We start from the raw sequence: 25,835 nt of genomic DNA, 5'->3' as shown, positions 1-25,835 counted from the left end.
ACTGTTAAAAAATAAACTAGTACGTAATGAGATAAAGCGAATATTTTTAATTAGATTGTATTACAATATAAAGAGTTCTCCATAATATTCTAACTTTGAAACCATGTGTTTAAAATCGTACTTGACTATTAGCATATAAATAGGTACATATTTTAAAGGTTAAGTTCTTATATAAGCATTTACTAGCTGCACGCCCCCACTCCGCCTGGGTAGTCATTTATTGTAATTGAAATAATATGAACTGTCATATCTTTTAAGTTGGATCAAACGGCACATGGGGTGCAAATGTTTAGAATCAGTTTATTTCATACAATTTGAAATAAAAATTTTTTAGAAAAATCGTCTACCTAGACATACTAATACCATTAATGGAAATGTTACGATGACGGATGATGTCAATTGTCAACGTTTGTTGAACAGATGTCAGCTGTCACAGACGGCTGCTCTCATATTTGTTTTTATTTCTAAAAATCTTAATATTTATTAAATAATAAAAATAAATACTATTGAATACTTAATAAGGGTGTTGCATATAAAAAATCGCTTTAACAAGGGAGAACAAAATTGAAGGATCACTCAACTTTACCTAATCTAACCAATAAAACGTTAAAAATTAATTATGCACAGAAATTATTTATTGTTAGCAAAATTCAAAAGCAACATTAATACCCTTTATTCAGTGCGAAATGTTGCTACTAAAAATGATTCAAAGCACAAGGGGAAGTATGATGTTATAATAGCTGGTGGAGGAATGGTTGGGTGTACCTTGGCTTGTGCTATGAGTAAGTATAATATGCTATAATTAATTGAACCATTCATAAACAGTATTTAATTTGTTAGGAAACAACAAAATTTAATATACCATATTTTTTTCCTCTAGGTAAATCACCTATTCTATCAAAGTTAAAAGTATTATTATTGGAAGGCAGTCCAAATAAAAAGTTTGTATTGAAACCTGAGTATAGCAATAGAGTAGTGGCACTTAATCAAAATACTAAAACTCTGATGAACACCTTAAATGTTTGGGAGCATGTGGAGGAAATGAGACTCCAACCAGTTAGGCACATGCAAGTAAGACATCATCAAATTAGCATAATGCTAAATGTTTACACACTTCATCCTACTAATATTATAAATGCAAATGTTGGAAGTATGGATGGATGTATGGATGTTTGTTACTCTTCCATGTGAAAACAGCTTATTGATCTGTATGAAATCTGAGATAGATTATAATCTGGATTATAACACAGGCTACGTTCTACCTAGTTATTCACATAACACATTTCACCATCTCAAATACAAAATAAAATCATTAATAATTCCACAATGAGCATTCTTTTGTAAACTTTAACATATCAATTGTGTATGTATGTATGTATACATTTACCTTTCTTGGTCTAAAATAGTAAGGGGGGGGGATTATCCTGGTTAAAGTGTTTATTACAGAAATTCCTAATTACTGCAAAATGTTTCATTCACATATTTAACATTAAATTTCCCTGCAAAATTATTTTAAAATTCTCCAAATTAAAATAATTCAAAATTATATTTTTATTTAAGAACAATCCTGCTGCACTAATTGCCTTAATACTTATGTCATATTACAAAAATTGTAGGTATGGGATGCCAGCTCCGATGCCATGATAACCTTTAGCAGTTCCGACATGCTTGATGACGATGTTGCATACATTGTAGAGAATGATGTTCTGTTACATGCGATTAACACAGTATTAAATAAATCCGCTACAAATGTAGATACAGTATACCAAGCAAAAATAGATGACTATGAACTATCAAGTGCTGAAAGGAATGAAACTGCAGTAATCATGAACAATGGAGACATTTACTCTTGTGATTTATTGGTAAGTGATGTTGAAAATATGTCTGATCTGCTCCATTTTAGAATTTGGGATTGGCAAACCTTTAAAAAACAGCCCAGGTACCTAGTAGGTAAATGTAAATATTCAATATCAATGCAAGTCGGCTAGTATTGAATATTTCCATATCATTATTATTTTTTATGACTTAATAATGTGTATATACTGTATGTTTATGCCAATAAATAAAATATGCATTTAGGTAACGAAAAGTTTTTAATCATATTATTAATTATAAATAAATTATTAAACACATGCCTAATTCCATTTTCTTTTTTCAATTCATATAACATTTTTTTTGAAAAACATCATTAAAGTACATTCACTTATAAATTCATGGTCTTATCTTTACTGTGGATACAATCATAATTTTTATAGAGGATCCCTGTCTTGTAGCTTCTTTTCTATCATATTTAGCCTTTGTTCTGTTGTATCTATCATCTTATTTATTTTCTTTGATAAATCGCATAGCTGGTTTTTAATTTCGACAATGCAAAGTTCTTGTATGGCATTAATTGTGAATGATGTTGGTCTATTTCTATTTGAGTCGGAAGTCGTGCGCTTGCGTCTCTCCACATTTTGAGTCTCAAATGAAAATCGATCATACAAATAACTCTTGCGCTTAACTTGTTGCCTTTCAACATCCTCTTCGTCATATTTTCTAATCCGAAATTCGTAATTATTATTCTTACGTATGCTTTTTCGCGTTTCTTTGCGACTGGCAACCATTTTATAGACCGAAGCAATTAGATCTCTAGGTATCTGAAAGCAGTGACAAATAGAATTATGCTCATTTTACTAAATCGATTTTGTTTGGGTTCCTTTCCTAAAAAACGGGACTAAGACTTCGATGTCCGTCCGTCCGTCCGTCTGTCCGTCCGTTCGTCCGTCTATCCTTCCGTCTGTCCGTTCGTCTGTCTGTCACCAAATCGTATCTCCTGAACCGTGTTAGTTGGTCAGTAAAAATTTCAGGGATAACTACTATGGTCGCGGACGAATTCCAACAAGCACCCGTGGCCCCTTCACTTATGTGGCTCGACGGAACACAGTGGGGTTTTAGTCGGTAGGAATCCGACATAACCCACGACCTCTTCCCCGGGGGCCGTGGGTATCTATGCAAGATTTCCCCACTATAAAAAAAAAAAAATAAAAAAAAAAAAAAAGGGATAACTACTATAACAGCAATTAATAAAATCTCAGGTTAAGAAACGATTGGCTCGGTCATAAATTTGACAGGTGACCAGTTTCTTTGCAGTTACGCTTTAGCTTATTTATACGGAATCTTTAATATCGCGAGTCAAACTCATGCTTGACCGTTTTTTTTTTAAATCATATAAAGATATTTTCTTACTCTATTTTCCCGGGGATCGTTTGGTCTGATATTTAGTGTACGCATGTGGGATGCTGTTAATAATGCTCCCCAACGTAATACTGCCAGCAACTGATTCGGGGCGCATGTCAGCAATGAGCTGAATAGCATACTTTCAAGGTGTGCTACTAACTGTGTTTGACGAACGAGTCTATCCAATCCAGCGCTCTCTTGAAGAGCCTGAAATATAAATGAAATCCTTAATAATTTTCAGCACCTTCGAGTTCATATTTATTAACGACATCTGGTCATTTCTAAGGTATCTAAAAAATTGGGTCTCATTATTTTTAAAACTCGAAAATTTTATGAATACCGAATATAAATAATTAAAGCATGAATGTACCAACCTGTATGTCACTAACAGCTAATCCCACAAGTAAATTGGTTAATATAACTGTTACAAGAAGGACAAATATCAAGAACATGCCGTGTGCTGTGAACGGATACTGTATTTCCGACCCTGAACATTCGCTATAAAATATATCCTCGTATTCTAACTCTCCCGACATCATCATAACTGTTTTAATCAGAGCTGCTGGAAGGTGGAACGGCGGGTAGTTGCTAAATAGTACACTAAAAGCCAGGCCGAATGCAATCAACAAGCAACTATACGCCATGAGGAATGTTGCAAAGTTCACCGTTACTGAAAATAGACAGTTATTTAAATATTCGCGGATAATACACAATCCACATATTTTGGATTCCAGTAAATGCTTACCTGTTGTGAACATCTGTACATAAAGTCCAAATGTTGGAAAACGTCCAACGATCATCATTAATTCCAGCCAACAACAAAATATTGTTATTGCTGCGACATCATGCTGCCAGGTCGACGTATTTTTTCTTGCGTCTCCGTTTTCTATGTTCCAAGTGGGTATCTAATGCAGTAAATAATAAATAAATATGATTTTATGAAAAAATTATGTCTCGTCGTTAGGAATTATACATACCGTGCACAAAAACACTCCTATGATAATAATAATTTGCAACCAATTTTCCCACTGTCTAATATACGCAGACCAATCGAGACAAGATTGGAAAATTTCCTTTGCTAAGAAACAAATATTTAGTAAAAGAATGACATACTGAATAGGTCGCAGGTAGTTTGGTATGTCACATGTTTTATCTTCACATAAGAACAATTCTGAAAACATTTAAAACATTACAACATTTAAGAATGTCACTTTTCAAATAGAGATTTAATAAAACCATATACCAGCATACATACGTAATATGTAAACACTATAAAGAGTAATGAATAAAGCATGATAAACAAAGCTCAGGACAAAAAATTTCCTGATCCGTCTCCACTTCAAAAAAAGGAATGTCTCTGCTACGGGATGCTTTAAAATGTCTTTTCGGCCAACCTAAAATACATTGAATAAATAAGTGCATGTTTAATTTACGGTAGCATAGACTTGAATCGATTCGGATCACAATTGGAAATTAATAGTTTTCATAGTTGCTAGTATACCTCTATGAAAGCCAGAAGTAATTCAGCCTCGCCCCTCGATAAGCATGGTACTAATGGCCGAAAATCAATTGTCAATTCGCAATCAACGTCTCCCAACTCATGTTCACTGACATGAACGGCGTCATCGAACTTGCCCAGATATCGCGGAACGACATCGGGAACCCGTCGAACAATAAATGATAGTGCCGAAACTCCGCCATTGGTACGTAATGTAACATCCCCCCCATAATCTAAAATAATAAAGTGACAATTGAAAATACTTGAAAATAATAGTTCCTTTGGTTAGTAGTTATTACATATTTGACAGGTATTTTTATTCGATTATATTTACGCTGCCTATTTCCAGATTAATATGTTAAAGTACTTAAAACCTTAATTCTTCCAACCATCCACATTCAGAGATCTTTGCCAATGAGCTCGATTTTTTGTGAAAAAATAAAGAGCATTTAATAAATGGTGCCTATATTTACCCAATAACAACAATACACATGCAGAAAACTCATTCAGCGCTGCAATATGTAATGGTGTATATCCAAAGTTATCTGCGGCGTTAGGATCAGCTCCTTCGGACAGGAGTAATCTAGCGACGTCGCAAGCTCGGGCGCCTCTCACTATAGCACCATGCAAGGCTGTCCGTCCATCTACATCTTGAGCTCGCACATTTGCTCTCCTAACCATGAGAAGCTCCACAACTTCAACGGATTGTGCTAACGCCGCTGAAAATACGTATACATTATAAAAATTATATACATTAAACACAAACATTGAAAACATTGCAAAAACAATGAAAGATAAAATACCTAGATGGAGTGCAGTTTGCCCTCGGGAGTTGGGTATGTCAATATGAGCACCGTGATCCAGTAACAAACGCGCACATTCCGCATGACCATCCACTGCAGCTAAATGGAGGGCAGTCGCCCGTCCGGTTCCCATGGCTGCTCTTACATCGGCTCCAGCATCGAGTAGCAGTTTCAAACATGTCGGAGAGCCTAGCGACGCGGCTACGTGAAGTGGCGTTTCTGTGAATACCTAAAAATGCTTACGTTGAATAATTTAAAAGCATAAAATACCAATTAAATATAAAAACATCTACGATTTGCGCCACGCTTCTTTTTTTAAACGGATACGTTTCGACAATAACGGTGTTTTGATTATTGCTATAATATTCAACGCCTCTGTTATTTCAACAAGCCATTGTTTACCATAGTATGATGGAACACAGGCTCACCTGCGGAGTGTCGGGGCATGCGCCAGCATTTAACAGCTCTCTTACGACATCCGGCGCGTCACTTAACACTGCGTAGTGTAACGGAGAATGTTCGTTTAAACCTGCATTTACGTCGGCTCCGTGGCTCAGTAGGGCCTGGAATAAAAGTCTATGATGTTAACCTTCCACCTGGAATTTAAAAACCTACATTTTTGTTATTTTATTTTGTATAAATTAAATTCAACACCCAAAACGACCGATAAAAGAACCGAAACCGAAAAAACGACGAATAAAAGCATAACTAACAGTGTTCTTACAAATAAAAACATTTTTCAATCAGTTAAGTAAACGAAGAACCTATTTAATATAGTTTATTGTATTGTAATACCTTCACACATGCAACAGATTTAGCACTTGCAGCGCAGTGCAAAGGTGTGGCTTTCCGGTCTGTAGTTGAATCCCACATATTGGGATCAGCCCCATGTTCTAGAAGCACCCGGGCGCAATCTTCATTGGCCACGAGACAAGTGAGATGTAAACAGGTCCTGTAATTTTGAATCCCGGAGTACAGATGACGTGATTGAAGTAATTACATATACGTCCTGATTTTCATATTATATATTAAAAAAGAGTTCAAATAACGGAAGAAAGCTTTTATATTATTTAATGTCATCGAAGTAATAAAATTTTAATATGTGTTAATATTTTTACTTCTAAGGAAATGCGTTCTACTTTGTGCTCGTTTATGGTTTCCAGATATCAATTAAATAGATCCGGTGACAATTATTGATTCAGTACCAGCGGGAGCTTTTTCTTTAAAGTATTGACGATTCTCGGCAAAAATAATCAATAAATTAACGTGAAGATATCCGTATTGTATTTGTAAATATTGTTTACCTATAATATTAATATATGATCCTTTTTAAAATCCATAAATGACCACAAAAATTAATTTATAAAAAGATACAATAAGTTCCTGGTTGTTTAGGGATAAAAAATAATACCTAATAAATCTTATATATAAAATTCTCGTGTCACAATTTTAGTCTCTATACTCCTCCGAAACGGCTTGACCGATTCCTCTGAAATTTGGTAAGCATATTGGGTAGGTCTGAGAATCGGCTAACATCTATTTTTCATACCACTAAACGATAAGAGTAAGGCAGAACAGCGTTTGCCGGGTGCAGCTAGTAATATAATAATATAATATAATACCTGTGAGACTCGGTAAAGATACGGCTTACTTTTCTAAAATGTTTTCGAAATCGGTTAAATTGTAAAAAAAACAACCTTTCCTTTTCATTCTATCAACGGCATTTTTACCAATTGTGAACTATTTAAAAATTGATATACGTAAGATGATAAAGTATATAAGTAAGATATGGGAAATAACAATGACTTTTCATTATAATATTAACTTATGTTTACCTTACCTCCCAGCATCGTCAGCACTGTTAGGTTCAGCTCCAAGTTTCAACAGTTTATTTAAAATTGAGCTCTTGCCCATCCAAGCCGCCCAAAGGGCAGCTGATTTTATTCCAACAGTATCTGTATCTGATGCTAAACTGATCACCTCTTCAGTTTGTCCGTTTTCCAAAAGCGCGGCAAATTCCTCCGCATAGGGCAGCTGCTTCAAGCCATATTGTATTTCCTCTGTTTGCAAAGAAGTCACTATATTACTTCAAATATTCTACGTTTTTATCAAATAAATCCTAAAAACTTAATTCGTAAGTTTTAATTCATGTTTAATTACCTTAGGTACGTCTAAAGGGGTCGTAATTACCTAAGCTTCGTTCCCAAAGCTCAAAGCCAAAGTTCTTAAAGCTTTAAAGGTAAAAGAAAATGACTTAGTCGTTAATATACAAAACCAAACCAGTGTAAGTTAATGTAAAGAGACATAAGTGATAAGACATAGTAGAAATGTTTTTGGTACCTAGTTCCCAAATATCCCTGGATGGTTTCACTCGTAATCGGTCATCCAAATCAGTGCCATGGGCCGACTCGTCACTTGATATGTAGATGATCTCCCCATCGTCCGAGTCCTCGGGGAGTTCGTCGATATCCTCTGTCCACCTCGTACTTCCCTCTCGATACCCCTTTATAAAAAGATCAAGTCAGAAAGGATGTAAAGTGTAAAGGTTGTTGTTGTTGTGTTACCTTATAGTAATTTTCATTATAAATGTAATTTCATAATTATTCACAAGTTATATTATTACCAAAATTAGTTAATGTTTGATTCTTTACTGCTTTTTGAAAATACCTTCACTTTTTGAATTAGTTCTTGTAAATAATTTAAAATAATTGTAATTAATTCGATCAAGTCTTATGCCGCTTTTTATTACCAGGTAATTCCATTAAACTTGTAAGAATGTTCATTAAACTATTGATGTTTGCCATTCGCTGTCATTAAAAGACAGTTTATTATACTTTATTAGTCATAAACTGCAGTTTACAGCATTGGGATTGGGATCATTGGGGATAATGTGATGTATACATCTGTTTTGTAGCTAAAAAAACCGCTAGCGACACACGTACACAACACTTCGGCGTTCGTGATAATATAATTAAACTATTTCAACTCAAACACACACTCAACGCGTTTATGAATAGTTTGGAATGAGGTTAACCTTTTTCTTAGCGCTCGATTTTTTCACAGAAGGCATCACGTTCGCGGTAACTCTTGCGCATATCTAAACAAGGCACACGCGCGCTTCACTGAAAACTGAAATCTCAAATACGCCTGCACCAAATATAAATACAATTATGAACTTTACCGCACACTTTACCCATTCCACCTTAAACTGAGAGTGTGATATCAAATTCATTGAAAAATTTGGATGTCAGCCGATGGGCCCGCCCACGACATTATTTATAAAGATCACACGAATAATTTATCTTCTGTTCTATTTTGTAATTATTATTTTTTTCATCTTATTTAAAGTCGTGTATCTTCATTTTTCATTTAGGTGAAGGATGGTTTTACTTTAAATTTAAATAGAACATTAATCCTTTAATATATATAATCGTGTTGTATGTTTTATTCATGTTTATTACTAATAAACAAAAACGAACGATGTTGTTACACAGTTCTTTTTGTTAAAGTTTTCAGTGTAAATAAGCAGGGCATGTGGAATATGAATTTATTATGATATTAATGCTTGTGTAATACGTCAATAATGTTTCGAGAGTTATTTTTAAGAGATTTGAATTTTAAATTATTGTATAAACATTATTTTAAGTTTTCCATATGAAAACGACGCTCGAAAATAAGGCAAATCTCACGATATCTAACGAGGGGATGGGCGATTCAGAAAATCCTCAATAACGTCTTCCCTTATTATTTGTTTGTACACAACTCCCTATATGAATAACTTTTAATTAATTTAATTTAAATCCTTTATTGTACCACAAACACACCATAAAATTGAAAGTCATATAAATACAAAATGGTACAAAACGCGGTCTTATCGTATACGGCGACCTCTGCCAGACCTAGAAATGATGAGAAAAAAAAAATTTAAATACATATAATATATATAGCTAACTACAAACAGAACCAGTTTATAATAAATAAAGTATAAATTAGTATAGGATAGCTTTTCATAAACAATTTGCTACAAATATAAAATCTAGATGAATACCTTTGTCTATGAATAAAGCGACCTTACAACGCGTTCGACATTTTTAAAATTCAGCTGAATGATTGGAATTCCAACCTTCACACCGCAAAAATGTAATAATTCTATGAAGTTTTGTTTATCCACATTGTATTCGCGTGGCGATCTTGCAAACAATTGATTCTGATATCCATTATTAGACCAGCAGGCGCGAAACATAGGTATTACCACGCCACAGTTGATTGCCGTAGAAATAGCTCCTTCATGTAGACGTTAGTTTGCATACAAACATTGGAAGTTTTGGTATCCAAATCAAATTGAGCTTGATTGAATGATTGTTTAAGCTAACTGATTTTAAAAATGTATGTTAATGTTATATAGAGTTAAATCTCTGGATCTACTGAACCAATTTTTAATTCTTTTAGTAATTAAAAGCTGCGTTATCTGCGAGTGTCACATGCTATAATTTTATGTTTTTATTCCGGGTTAGACCGATCGGAGCTGGAACTAGCGGCTAGATAGACATACATATAAGATACACTTGAAAAACACAATGGTTGGACTATCAAATATATTTGTTATTGTTTTAATTGTTTGTATAGTAGAGACAAATACAACCCATATACTATTTTCTTGTGTTCGGTTTCACGCGAGTATTATACATTTAGAAATTAAAAACTTTTTAACGGATTTTAAACGCGATTTATTCATTATATTATTAACCCGACGTTTCGAACACTTTACAGCGAGCGTGGTCGTGTGGTCACTCTGTGTGGGAGACTCTGTCTCCCCGTGACCACACGTTTAAAATCCGTTGAAAAGTTTTTAATTTCTAAACCCATATACTTTCAACTGTGTTACTTATGTAACGTCTTTTTAAAATTCCAACTTCGAACTCAAACAAACTTAAACATTTACTTATACATTGACTTCGATTAGAAGCGCTTTTAAATCGTCAAAATACAGGCAAATTGTAATTTACCACTGATTCGGAAAACAGTTTCTACAGAGAAGAGCCCGCAAGAATCTTTGTAGTTGCTCATTTAAATTTAAATCAATATATACACTACAATTAACAATATCTTACACTTAAAATAATTATGGCGCTGGAGAACGACACGAACTGGGTCTAAGAATATAATTTAAATAACACTAAAAACAAATAAAAGTTCAAAATATAATAAGAAATGCGTTTATCTAAGAATCTTCATAAATAACGGGCAATAATAATGTCTGTTAAACAATATGCTGCTGAATAGCTCTAGGAATTCGATTATTATAAATCATCATGTTAGGTGTGTTTTCATCACATTAGTAAGGATGTATTATTATTTCGTATAAAATTTACGAGAATTACATTCAATCCCATATTAAATACTTAAATCAATATAGAGTTGTGAGTCGAGAATTTTAAATAAATAAATAGAAGGATAATTATGAAAAGCGAGATTTCCCCCATAAGAGTATCGATGGTGGTCTATGTATAACTAATGAACTCCTACATTGAATCATAGATATACCAGCTCACATTCTTTAATATCTATAATAATATTTTTGAATTTGGTTTATAAGAATCAACAATTTGACCACCTCTGATCTAGAGTATAACTTGCCACCTGCTCTCACGTGTATAATAACTCTGTTAAACTTTGTACATGAAAATGACAAGTAGGTAATAAAGACAATAAAATAGGTAGCTGCTTACCTCATTAGTTTCGATAATAGTATCACACAACATCACTCATTTCAATACAAAAATAAGGTCTTCATGGAAACTTATTTGTATGTTACACAATTCTTTTTGCCCTGATTAATATTATAAAATATTTATTTAACCTCATTGGTGGTAAACGATCAGCCCGATTTAACAAACGCCCGGATCGCGTCAAGACTTCATGTTTGTATTTTTTTTATATGCTTAAAGCAACTGGAGATATCAAAGAAATAAAAACACATACGATGCAAAAATATGCGAAATTTGAATAATCTTTCACAATGAATTATGTTTGTTTTTCACTCTCAAGTTTAAATAATATCCTCATGGAGAAAACAGCGTCTTTAGCGGAGTCAGACTGAATACTACTGAATCTTAAGTTTCCTTTGATTATATAAACAAACTAAAAAGATATTTGACTTGTGGGTAATACCATGATTTTAAATATATGAGCGTTGTTTTAAACCCATTTGTTTCAAATCATTCCCAGAAGACTACCAGATTTCACCTGCTTGTAATCGTCTATTTATAATAATACAAATAAACAATTCGATACGTGAGCTAAGAAATATTCATTTAAGATTAAACTTGCATTTCGTATTAAGAATGAAGATTATGAATGAAAATGCCGCATATTGATACCACAGACTGGTGAGGTTTTCTTCAAAAATATCAACATTTAAGTGAACGGATTAAGCTTAGTTATAACATTGATATAGGTTTTTATATACAAATATATCAATGTGGATTATATTAAATGTGACAACAATATCAGCCAGTAAAAGAGAGCTCCTTGACTAGCTTTTAAAATATACTACAATACTACTATAAATTCGGAGTAGTTTAATGTATGCTATTATACATAACCTTCCCCTTGAATCACTCAATCTATAAAAAATAACCCCATTAAAATGTTGTGTATTTTTATCGTCGTGTATTTTGTATCATCGTTGTATATTTTTAAAAATCTAAGCAAATATACATGCATCTAAGCCAATATAATAGGTATACATACGCGGGAAGCGACTTTCCTTTATACTAAGTAGTGACATATAGCTGTTTATTGATTACTACAAGATTATTGTTTCCTCAGATTTTTATACATTTTCCGTATACCCATGTATATTTTCGTTTTTCTTTTGAAACAATCATGTATCTTCAGGGATATCCCGTGCTATATTTATTTATATAGTATTATAAACACTGTTTCCAGATTGGTGCCGATGGGGCGAATTCAGCCGTCCGCAACGCTATGGGAGTGCAATATGTTTCGTGGAAGTACGATCACATGGGAGTAGTAGCAACCCTTGAATTGTCAGAGGTAAATGTGAAAAAGTTTGTAGTGTAGAAAATGTCAATCACAAAACGACAAATGTTCACTCCAGACATATAATCGATTTCTATGTCTAAATAGCACCAAGTCTGATTATATAGTATAATTTTTATAATATTTCTAACTTTTGGTACCTTATTTCTAACTATCGGTAATAAAAAGCTAATTGATGGAACGAAGACCAGCGCTAAAATCTTCACAACAATCTTATGTCGTCCTCAGAAACCATTTTTGTATGTTTTTTTTTTATATAAGAGCGGGGAATTTATAACAGGAAACTGAAAACACGACAGCGTGGCAACGCTTCCTGCCAACGGGGCCCATTGCGTTGCTTCCACTGGACTCGAGACGAAGCTCCCTCGTCTGGTCCACGTCGCCGGAACATGCTAAAGAATTACTTCAGTTGCCAGAAGAAAGTTTTGTCGACGCTCTCAATGATGCTTTGGTGAGTAAATGTAACCAAAGAATTTATGTACATACTAGCTGACCCGGCAAAGGTTCTGTTCTGTTCTGCCTGATTCTTATCAGTTAGGGGTATGAAAAATAAATGTTGACCGACTCTCAGACCTACCCGATATGCACACAAAATTTCATGAGAATCGACCCAGCCGTTTCGGAGAGAACAGAGAGATAATAAAACAGTAACCAGACCATTTGCTAAAATAAGTAATTGCTGTGCAATTTAGTACTAAGGGCGTGAAATATATAAGTACAAAATTTTGTATTCCATATGAGCGAAAAGCTATATAAATTAAAATTATATTACACCACCACATTTATAGATTGGAACAATAACTGTCAAAATTAACCTGGGAGAGCAGTCGTTGTTTTTAATGTTGTTGTTGTGTTTGTTAAATGTTTCTTTGCGAATTAGGATCATCAGTGAAAAATCATCAATCCATAAAGTCAAGTAACTATACACATAGAACACGAGGTATATAGACAAATTTCATATATTTTACTTGTGTTAAAAATGAATGCATATTAGGATTATTATATTATATTTTGAGATTAATTTTATTTACAGTGGAAGCAATATCCGAGAAATAAAGGAGTAGAAGCATGTACCAGCTGGGTGGGATCGTTCCTCAAGCGAGTGGGACTCCCGGATGGGACCGAGAGACAGTTGCCGCCGAGTATTCGCTCCATCACGAAGGATTCTAGAGCCGCATTCCCACTCGCTTTCGGCCACAGCACGAGATATGTGGCACCTGGAGTTGCTCTTATTGGGTGAAGCACTTTTTTACACAGGATGGAGGGGAACAGCTATCAAACTTCACACTAATATTACAAATGCGAAAGTTTGTTTGTTTGAAACTACTGAACGGATTTCGATGAAATTTACTATACAGACAGGGTATGAGCTGACTATGTACCTACAATACATGACACATTTATGATACAAGACAGGATATGAGCTGACTTGGGTGATAGGATACTTTTTATCCCGATTGAATGCTCCCTTAGGATAAAACAGGAATCTAGATATCTGGGTGGAGCCAGGACGAGTGTCTACTTTAAAATAATTTTAAATATAATTTAAAATACTATATAACACGCTTTAATTATAGAATCAACTAAACTTGTCTCGCTTGGTATTACACATGTACTCTACATGTAACAAAATGATATAATCCTGATGGTCGTAATCATGATAATAAGTTTAACTAATTAAATAATTGTATTGTAACCGATCCTTGATAAATGTTCGATTGTTCTGGATGGTGTGTTGAATGAAGAAGTAAAAGTTAAATGTCCATTAAAATTGGGTCTAAATCCAAATGAGTCAGTGTGATACAAGCATATCTTTTTTTTACTACATAAAATTACTGTATTATTAAATGAATTGAATTATTACATTTATTGTAATATAAATTATATACTCAAATAAAAAAAAATAAGTCCAGATGATATGCATCTGTTTCACTGGTCTATTTTCTTTGTGGACAAAAAGGTGATCAGTCTTCTGTGACCTGACAGACTTTTTTGTGATTAATCACGAACCCAGGATCGCACCCAGAACTCCTCGCTTCTACGCTTACACTTCAACCACTCTAACAACACTACCAAGGAGGCGGACGACTTAAATAAAATAGTTTCAGTATTATAAAGTACAAATAGCATCGTTCGCGTGGCCAAAAAAATACATTGACAATCAGTTTTGTAACAACGCCATGTATCGGATTTTATAAATTTTGTTGTAATTCATTCGCGTATCAGAATGTATCGTCTGTCTTAGAGGATTAAGATGTTTTACCCTCATTTTGTTTGATAAAAATTGTATTAACTGTTTTGTTAAATCATAACATAAACTATCTCTATTACGATGTGAAGAAACAAACAAACACAATTTCGCATTTATAAAAATTGTAAAAATAGTAAGAATTTTGCTTATTTCTTTCTGTGAAACTTTTGTGTAAATAATTATGTGGAATTGTTATTCTATTACCTATTTTGCAGGGACGCTGCGCATCGCGTACATCCTTTGGCTGGTCAAGGCGTTAATTTAGGTTTTGGTGATGTTAAGGATCTTACCCACTTGCTGACTGAAGCATTATATACTGGCTTAGATATAAGTAAGTGAACATAGTCAATATAATATATTCAGTGTACAAATTCCATGTGTAAGTTTGAACATTGTCTCTTAGATCAATAAGTCAATGATAGGTAGCAACAGTTGGCGCTCCTGATTCATATAAAACTACGAACTGCACGCCCTTAGGAGTACATCGGGGATAAACAATGTGACACGTAATTTATATTATATATTAAGATAAACGATATATCAACGCAATAGACATCATTCCGTTTAACTTGTACAGTCTAAATTTTTTTCTGTAGTACTACTGACCAATAAACTCCAGTATAAACAAGGGCCCAATGGGCAGTGACATATTTTTTTCTGTGACCATTGACCGAAAGACGTTGTTTAAAACAAAAAAGTTTTTATTACACCGAGCTCACTATGACATGTATACCTCTAAACTCGATATGAGCTTCAAATGTTTGCTGATTTTACATATTTTATTAATAAGATATCTTGCCTTCTACCCACAAATTTTGTAATAAAATTGCAACAAAATGACATTGTACGTGTAAACAAACAATCACTGTAGAGCAGAATTAGCGAAACAAAAAAAAAACGCATGGCACTATGCAAAATTCTTTTTCCATTATTGACTTTTCACACAGCGCACTCTGATTGGCTGCAAAACTACGAGAGTTCCCGCCAACGCCACAACGTGCCCACTCAACTCGCTGTCGACGCGCTGTACAGATTATACGCGTACGATCTCACGCCGCTCGTGCTCGCTAGGAGTGTGGGCCTACAGATCACTAATGCTTTACACCCTGTGAAGGTAAAGTATTATTGGATCTAAGTTTCAATGCTTTTGCGTGTACCACCTATGGGTGGTCCACTAGGTAAACAATATAACATGTAACAATACAATATCAGAGCCTGTGTACTGAAGCGGGGTCACGGGTGGCCGAGAGGTTAAGCGTTACTACGGTTTGGCAAAAAACGTGGGTTCGAATCCCGCCTCGTGATAAATTTTTTCTATTCTTTAAAAAAATATCAACTTCAGAGCCCTTACTTGTAACTAAAATATCATAGATTAATAATTAATTAAATGTATGTTTTTTAAATGTTTGTATACACTAAGTAGGTAATTATAAATTATTGTTACTAAGAAAAGGTACACAATGTATATAAAAAATTAATGTTTAAATTAGTTCATCTATTGCTTCATTTCCAAAACTCTCTTCTTTTTATTGCAATAGATTACAAATCTTATTTTTTTAAACTTTCCTAGACGTGTATAAAGTGAAATAATTCCTAATTTTCTTTAATAGTGAGTGAGAAAACACAAATAATTGGAATACTGTAGGCCAAGATTTTACCCCAGTATTTTATAGTCATTTATCTCGATTTGTTTAACTGCTTTTAATATGTAACATATATCAAACAAAATTTTACAATATTAGTATTTTCTTGTGTTTGGTTTCACGCGAGTATTATACATTTAGAAATTAAAAACTTTTCAACGGATTTTAAACGCGATTTATTCATTATATTATTAACCCGACGTTTCGAACACTTTACAGCGAGCGTGGTCACAGGGAGACACTCCCTTGACTAGACTCCCTCTTGAGTCTCCCCGTGACCACGCTCGCTGTAAAGTGTTCGAAACGTCGGGTTAATAATATAATGAATAAATCGCGTTTAAAATCCGTTGAAAAGTTTTTAATTTCTAAATTTTACAATATTGTTACCATTTTTACCCTTAGGATATGTTTTTATACGCGTGTTATTGACGATGATTTTATTTTGTTTCAGAGACTCATTATGTCACATGCTACGACATAAAAAGGATCCCCAAAAGACCTGTGCGTTAATTGTCTGATATAAATAGTTTTTGTTAATTACACAAAGTCATTAAATATATTAAGGTTGAAAACAATATTGTTTTATTTTTCGAAAAAATTTAATCTTTAGCTGCTAATATTTTTCTGAACAATGTACTTCATTAATATACAAGATAATTAACTAATGTTGCTCCTTAAAACCTTCATAATGTTAAGATTATTAAACAAAAGTTAACTAATCAATATTTTAACTAATTACTTGCATAAAGATCAACAAGATTGAAGTGAATAAGATTTAAATCTATAAGGTCAGTTATTTACACAGAAACCCTAATACTGCTAAAGATCCAGCTTCTTTCTAGAGATTCAGAATCTATACAATACGAGAATTTTATACATTAGATAATCTAATTTAATTGTCTGTCTATCAATGCAAACTATGCTTTTTTAACGAAAACGCAAGCACATAAATATTCTATTCAATACAAACTAAAAAGCAAGCTGCAGTATTTTATTCTTATTACTTTATATTGAGTAAATGGTTAATGCGTCAGGTACAAAAATTATTGTAAAAGGTCGTTTCTAAGAATAGATGGGAAGGGATATCCCTTTATGGAAAGGTTGTTAAACCCAGCGGCTTAAATAATTACTTATTATTGGAAGACCCTCGGCACGTACATTCTTCCGTTATGAATAGTTTTATGGTTTCATTATTTTTATCTTTAATAATACTGGAAGAACTAACAAAGAAGACATTGTTCATAATAACTTTTTTCTTATCGTGTACTAAGAATATAAAAAAATAATTAGGATGGAGAAGACATGTTTATACCTGGGTATATTAGCATATTCTATATCAAATAAGGTTACGATGTGGTCCGACAAAAATATCATATTTTTTATATTATCCATTTCTTTCGTTTCCAGCTCCTTTTATCTACTTTATATCCCTCTATAATATTTTCTAATCTAAAACCAATTTCGAATCATGTTATTTAAAATTTTGGCACAAACAGAGTTGATATAAGAAATATTATATTGCAAATAAATTCGCAATGATTGTAATTGAATTCTAAATCATTATTACCTATTGACGTAAAACTAGACTTACTTCCAGTCCTTAGCGAAACTCTGCGTACTTGTCTATCAGGCGCCGAGTTTAGGTGACTGTGAACATTATTGCAACGAGATTATATTGTATTAATTTGAATGTTTTATGCAGCGCCGCTCGAGCGTCACTTCTTCCCACATTATTATTAGCAGTGCCGCGCGGTTTTTTCCGCGAATATGCCCGCGGGAAAAAAGGAAAAAGAAATATTAATTATTCTGCCACAAATGATCATGTAGCACCTGCTAAATATCTTCAGTAGTTTTCACATATAAGTATAAAAAACATAATCCATATATTCTTACAAACTTTCGCTTAGATGTTTCTCATACATTGAAGGGAAACAAATAAGTTACAATAATTATCAGTAAACCCCTGTGTGAATCATAATAAAATGTGAGAATGTTCGTTATTTCCTATCCGTTTGAGGCCATTCAATCGAGGTCATTTTGTAACGTTCTCAAAAGATGCCAAGCTGCGCAGCTGTCGATGGCCGTTGGCAGGGTTGAGGGGGACGGAAGGCCGACGTCATACATTGGCGTCAGCCGCCATATTGTTATTTTTGACGCATAGAAAGACGCGTTCACACAAATATGAGCTTTATTGCTACTAATTATATTAGGATAATAAAGAGAAATCCCATGAAGGACGGAAATATCATGACTAAAAGATGCGTCATTTTTATGCATGGAAATTTTAAAGTTTAAAGTATTTTAAAGTAATAATAACTCATTAAAACTGAATAGTGCTTATGTTGTATGACCGTTTAATTAGGCTTGCTACTTTAAATTATCCTATCATTTTTTTTTATTTATTTCAATTTATATTTACACGAATTAGAGCTTATTAGTACAAGATAATTTACCATAAATTATTGTCTCATTAATTGATATAAGTTCATGTACACATGAGTATAAGTAGGTCTATTTTTATATTATTATCTCTCCATATATTGAGGCTCCAGTTAAGCCGATACTAAGTAGGTAGGTATAATATTCATGCAATACCCGAGTAAAATAATATTTAATTAGATTACACAGCCAGGCAGTTGAACATGATATTTATTTAATTAAATTATAGATTTAACCATCACAAATCGATCAAAAATATTTTTATCGCAGGAACCCGCGTTTGCACTCGGATGGTTCCCGGGTAAAAAGTAGCCCTTTGTGCTAAACTACAATAATATTTCAATATCTATCTCAAATTTCTTAAAGCAAAAACAAATATACATCCATATATTTTACAAATTCGTGTTTATAATATAATATTAGTAGGATGATATTTTTGGACGAAAGTTTCTTCAACTGGGATTTTGATATTACAGATGTGTCACTAGTTTACATATTTTGAGATCTCAATCTACACTTTAATCAATACTTTATTTTCCGTATTATTATTAAATTGCGCATGCGGATCAGTCAGATTTCAGAGAGGTCACCTCAATCCCCCACACCTCATACGTCGTAGACCTCCCCGCCCCCTTCCATCGATTCTTCAAAACCTTCACTATATCAAGTATAGTCTATAAATAATAATATTAAATATTGTTCCTTCGTTTACTATTAATTATATACCATTAATTAAAAGATATTTTATTGTTTATAGTTAATTTTGCAATTTTGTGTTTTTGATGTTTAATTTAAAATAAGTTGTTTTACATGTTAACTGTTGGGTTGCCAGTTAGGGTTTTTTCACGAAACTTGAGTTAATAATGTAATAAATCGTAATGGAAGCAGCGTAATTTGAAATAAATGGCATGCCGTATGATAAATGCTATAATATTTATTTCTCGATTTTGAATTACATAATGGAGGGAATGTTATTTAATATTTAATTGCGCGAAACCAATATTAACTCGAGAGAATACTAGATTATTGATATGTTAAAGGTTCTTGAGTTAAATTTAGTACTTTATACAACTGGAATATACTGGCAAAAATTGGTGCTTTAGAAGGATTTACAAAATTTAAATTAATTGTCAAACTTTGTATTTTTTTATGTCGTTAAAATTAGGCCTATTTTTATAATTGATATAAAATACACAGACAGAATAAGGCCTTTCTGAATATTTTTTATATAAATCAGGTAAACTAAGGACTTTTAACAAATAATATCAGGCAACCCTACCAACTGGTATGTTGCATTGTACGCCGCCATTTTGGCCTCAACTGCGCAGTTCCGTTTCTCCAATGGCGTCATGTATATAAAGGGACCATGACGTCATCCGCGCACAATTGTTTCTCGGCGTAGCGTAGTGCGGACGTTTGTGTAGTGCGGTGCAACCAAGTTCTACAAAAATTCCATTGGGCGTTGTGCCTAATCGGATACAGGTGTGTAACATTCTCACACGCAATAATTGAACCTAACATTTTAATATGGGCTACAGTGCACAAGAAAAACGTATCGTTGACTTTTGTGAAAGTAAAACAGAATCCCTGTCTAACTGGGTGCGTAAATTTAAATCTAAATCATTAAACGCTAAAACAAAGAGAAAGCGTGACTTGCGAGTAATCGCCATATTGAGCAACTCTTTAGTACGCGCTGAAAATGAGTTGCTTACGAAACAAAGAGAACGTGCTAGAAAGTGGGCTCAAATGCAAGCAGATCTCGGAATTACTAACAAAGAAGAGGATGTCGCCAAGGAGCAACGGGAGAAAATAGATAATATATGGAAGAATGATCTCAGTGGCCTAGATAGTTTTTTTAAAGAATTAGACAATGTAAAACCTTTAGCAAGTCAAGTAGGGTGAAAATAGGTAATGTAGACTGTTTCTGTATCTGTGATATATGCAAGATGTTTTCTAAATTTACAGTCCCATTGCGTTTCGCGTGGGCCTGCATCCGATGGCCGCCATCTTGGTTGCCGCGGGGGCGTGCTCGGAGCTAACTACGATGTGGGTTTGTAAACGGTATCATGCATTTTAATTAGTTTTATAAATCGTATAATTTTATTGTTGAATTGTTAGTAATTTATTTCAGTTAGCTATTTTAAATGGTCGATTGGAATTTAAAATTTTATTCATATTGAATAAGAAAATTGTAACTTATATTTAAGTCAGAATGAAATAAATGAATTTAAAACATATGATCAGAATTTAATTTCAATCTCTCTTTTTGTATTTTTGAAATTTCACCCAACATGTATTATTCCATGAGTCATCGCCGACCGCGCGGACAACATGGCGGTCGAGATCCTGACGACTACCTGCGTAGATTATAGAACGCTGAGTTGGGAGTTGTGCATCTCTGCGCTTGCTGCCTTACGAGGCTGCGTAGAACAACCCTGCTTCACACGCTAATCGATCTGGTCCGGTACACAGCCCATATAGGTAAACGTTAGGTTGCGCAATAATATCCTAACTTGCATACCTAATGTCCCGCAAAGGACATTTTGTTTTGTTGTATTTCGAGTACAGATACGAGACCGTATGCTGGCGAAATCCGAGCTCGCAGTCGCAGCCAACAACCGGTGATGCGTATAGCTTGGAACGCACAATGAAACGAAATATTCGTAAGATTCCGATGTATTTGTAAGATTTGATAATAGGGTGAGTTCCCATATATCTGACAGATAATTAGTGGAAGAACTTAATGTCTTTGATAGGGCGTGTTGTGTTTCTTTGACCTTTAAACCCAAACAGGCATTTAGCATCTGCACATTACTTCAAACTAGAACAGTGAGATACTCCACGACACCAAATAATTGTTTGCTAGCAGACAAACATTTTACTGGCTGTTATAATCGAAGTCACAATCTGAAATTACAAAGGACCAAGGTTTTTAACAAGCAAAAATGGGCTGATGTATCTTTTCACGTGCAACCAAATAAACATAAATCTATTACGATACCAGATAACTTCATACAAAATAGTATTATACTCCGAACTATATCGAAACCAAAAGTAAATTAAGTAAAGGGAAGCCGAGAGACACTTTATCAATGGTAAGTTAAATTTATAAGGAAAATATATCTAAACATTTTCAATCTTCAAATCAAATTTGCAAACAAACATTCAATAAAGCATCTGTACCTATTCAGACAAAAGTATAAACACAAAGCGATAATAAATTGATTGAACAAAATGGTATCTGATTTCATTTGTGTACAATTCGCAGCTTGTCGCCTGGGCGTCGTGGTGATGCAAGATCGTTGTAAAACACGTTATTATGAGCTCAATGTGGTGGACCTTCAGGAAGAAGGAAACACTGCTGCTAAAATCGATGTCACCACGTCCCACAAAGCAGATGAGTTGATCTCTCGCTAACGTAGGCAAATTCGTGGACACTTGAATTTAATGAGATTTATTTAATTAAATATCAAAGATAAATGAGAACTTTAACATAGATGTAGGTAAGTGAAATAATTCCAATGTTGGAATCATTTATACACTTCAATAAAATAACACTGAATCGATTTAAAAAAATATTTAACAATAGGATGTAGTGATGTGTCAAACTTAAGAATATTCTTTTTCAATACCTACTTAAAATCTGCCGTATGTACACGGCACGGTAGGGTTAACAGTATGCCAGTTTTATTTCAGGTTCACATGCATAGCTACCTAAAATTATGGTGTATCATCACAATTCATTTGTATGAGATATACATGCGTTTAACAGAATCATCAATCACCATCTTCAATCAAATGAGAATTGACCAAATAATATACATAGATTGATTATTAGAAAGACAAAATATCCGTTGAACAAATTCGGATCCCAATGGAAATTATTATATAACATGGAAAATTGCTTCACCTAATCATATGTTCCTACTTCATTACGACAACGACACCTATCATATGCAATGCAAGTAATCACCAGACGGAGATTGTACCTCTTCGCGTTGGTGTAAATTGCTGCTTTAGATAATTAAAACTGCAAAATAAAGGTTAAACCACATTGAATGGTGACACATTTGGATGAGTTATGCAACTACGCGCTGCGAGAGCTTGGTTGAAAGAGAATTACGTTATGAGCGATTGCACAAGTATGTACGACGTAATAATCGTAACCAAGGTTTGATAGTATTAAAATTTAATTTCATAAGGTTGTGATCTAATTTCGTTCATACGTGCCAGCTGTAGTCATATTATCTGTTAGCTGAAAAGTGTGCAATTATATTTTGGTTATAAACAGTTAATGCATGAACGGTTAGGCACTTTATTACACTAGTAGACAATTCTTTGAATTTTTTATAATACATACATACATATATAATTAACAACGATAATGACAGTTAACTGTCGGTAATATAATCGGCGTGAAAACGCCTTGTATGCACTGCCATTGTTTAGGCTGCTGATAATCCTGAGCGTCTGGCATCTTTTGGTGCTTTGCTGGTTTGGCGAAGGTGGCAGGCTTAAAGGCAAAGTTCTGAAAGCACATAGCAAGTGGAATGTTCAATTGTTCTCGAAGATCAAGTGATACGGTCCTGTCTGCTACGTATGCACGTTTGCTTGACAATTATCATCCCTTGCTGGCGTCAGCGGTGTTCGGTTGCAGTGCTTGATCTCTGTTTTTAAGGGTTTGTACTCGCTAAGTAGCCGTGCATTCGAAGTCAAATAAACAAGCTTTCGTCTAACAAATTAAGACTTATGTAGGTACAAATTAATAGTCAACAAGTATTATAAAAATACATTTCTTTTTTAGATCGAAATGAAATGTGTTCTCGTAATAATTAATGAAAAAAGCAATTTTCATTTTTTTCTCGAACCTTCTTACAATTCCATAAGTACAATGTTGTTTGTAGTTAGTATGTCAATCCTATGTAGTCCTTATTTTTAGGAATGTTAGGATAATTGCCGTTTCTTACAGGCCTAATAATTTCCTAGTAAAACATCTCATAACTTTAAATTAATTTTATTTGAACTCTTGTACTTGAAACAAATGTACAACGCTGGTTGCGTAAACCTACATAAAATTACAAAAAAATATGAGCGATATTTAATTAAACTTGGAGAATACATGAACTGGGTGGCGCACCTACATAAAATAACATAAATATGAGGGATATTTAAACTTGAAGAAAGAAATTGAATAAAGAGGAAAATACAAACAACGCTTATCAACAATTATTGAGGATGGACTTTTTTCCATGACATATTTGTCACGTAAGTAAAATTCTAAGCAAAACGATCATCAAAATTGGTTTTATAGTTGGAGAATATATATAAAATTTCATAAATATTACTTGGATACCTATTTCGGCATTTATATATGTGTCCTCCAGAAATACACCAAAATTATGGTATATTTAATAGATTTTATAATCAAATGGTACACTCGAAAAAAAGAAATTTCTTAAGCATAGATGGACGTCAGGTGTGCGAGTCTAACTCGCACCTAACTGGTTTTTATTTTTTCACAAGTCTAGGGGCTGTCGTTGAAAGAGTTCCCGCTGCTGAGCGCATTATTAATTATGCAATAGGTCAACCTTGCAACAAGAGCGCACCTACCTACCAAGAATGCACCACAAATTTAAAATCTAGGTATCTAACTACCTACGCCAAAAGTACCTTGTATACTATATAAATGTGGAATGACACTATATTTGCACGTAAAACAATGTAATGAGACCATCTTTTTTACCTTGATTTGCGACTCTCTCGATCTCCTGGCTTTCCGGATATCCAAGTAAGTGTTAGCGCACTACAATTTATAATCTTTTTAGTGCTTTAATTGAGAGTTTTATTCATCACCTGTCTTTAAATATGTATAATTTTACAATGGGATTATGTTGGATATTTCATTATAAGGGGTCTTATTTTCCAGGATTGGCTTTAAGACTATATAATTCAGACATGTTCTTCATAAGAACAGATATCATTGAGAAAACTATATTATAGGTAGCTAGTAAAAAGTACTCATAACCATTCAAGGAATGATGCGTATATATTAGATGATATTTATAAAATACTATAATATCTTTAAATTGATGGCGGTTACCTCGTGCTAGATACCACTGAAACACCATGTATAATATGCGTAAATTGTATATAAAAGGTATACACCGTTAAAAATTACGACATTAATCCTTTTTATATTTACATTACATGTACGCTATTTAATTTTATTTATAAATATACATATATATATTTATGTTCAAATGATTTTGGTTGTAATTGTAAAGGTATGTTTTTGTGCGATACGTTTCTTTGGGCTTATTCACAGATACCCTACCGTCATCGGCATATATAGTATAGTACTCGGCGTTTCTTGATGTTCATGGGCGTTGGTAGTGCTTATCATCAAGCGACCCTACAGCTCCTTTGCCGACTATGACATAAAACTTACTCTCCACTTTTAAGATTTTCGCACTTATTGCTACTCTTGCTTTAATTTTGCTTTAGAAATTTATATTCGATATTAATTGTCTACTGTAAGTGAGGGCTGAGGGAGGCAGTTCAATCTTATTGTCGTGATTACATTCTAAATTATTTAATATGATTTATCTACTGAACCAAAACCATAGTACACAAGAATTCAATTATCAATTGGTGGTGAGGGATTGAACACCGTGCTCAACTGAGATAGCTCCCACACTCGCCCACCCTGCTCTCCGCTGGAGGTGCGAGATACAGCACCGCGCTCCACTCGGGTGGCTCCGGCGCTATCGTCCACTCTGCTCAACGCCGGTGGTGCGGATACGGTACCGCGCTCCACGCGGGTAGCTCCGGCGCTATCTTCCACTCTGCTCTGCGCTGGTGGTGCGGATACGGTACCGCGCTCCACGCGGGTGGCTCCGGCGCTATCGTCCACTCTG

At 33.9% G+C, this 25,835-nt stretch overlaps 1 protein-coding gene and 1 long non-coding RNA gene across 4 annotated transcripts; both read left to right on the top strand.

Moving 5' to 3' along the window:
- The first annotated feature begins 417 nt into the window (after window positions 1-417).
- On the top strand, window positions 418-17,054 carry LOC119828563 (ubiquinone biosynthesis monooxygenase COQ6, mitochondrial). Its single transcript, XM_038350754.1, has 9 exons — window positions 418-782; window positions 881-1,071; window positions 1,617-1,862; window positions 12,472-12,579; window positions 12,866-13,036; window positions 13,619-13,821; window positions 15,052-15,167; window positions 15,784-15,950; window positions 16,931-17,054. Exons 1-9 carry the CDS (start codon window positions 620-622, stop codon window positions 16,958-16,960), a joined length of 1,395 nt encoding a protein of 464 aa, XP_038206682.1. The 5' UTR covers window positions 418-619; the 3' UTR covers window positions 16,961-17,054.
- A 3,188-nt stretch (window positions 17,055-20,242) lies between these two features.
- Window positions 20,243-25,828, top strand: LOC119828599. Of its 3 annotated transcripts, none has more exons than XR_005287774.1 (4): window positions 20,243-20,400; window positions 20,884-22,013; window positions 22,187-24,706; window positions 24,845-25,828. It is a non-coding gene; the product is annotated as an uncharacterized LOC119828599 (long non-coding RNA). The 3 variants fall into 3 exon arrangements; XR_005287775.1 differs by having other exon boundaries at window positions 22,187-22,421; window positions 22,615-25,784; XR_005287773.1 differs by having other exon boundaries at window positions 22,187-25,784.
- Window positions 25,829-25,835: the final 7 nt, after the last annotated feature.

The sequence above is a fragment of the Zerene cesonia genome, chromosome 8 (genome assembly GCF_012273895.1).
Source record: "Zerene cesonia ecotype Mississippi chromosome 8, Zerene_cesonia_1.1, whole genome shotgun sequence".
Lineage (NCBI taxonomy): Eukaryota > Metazoa > Arthropoda > Insecta > Lepidoptera > Pieridae > Zerene > Zerene cesonia.
Note: the sequence above shows the minus strand (reverse complement) of the source record. Positions and strands in the feature narration are given on the sequence as shown.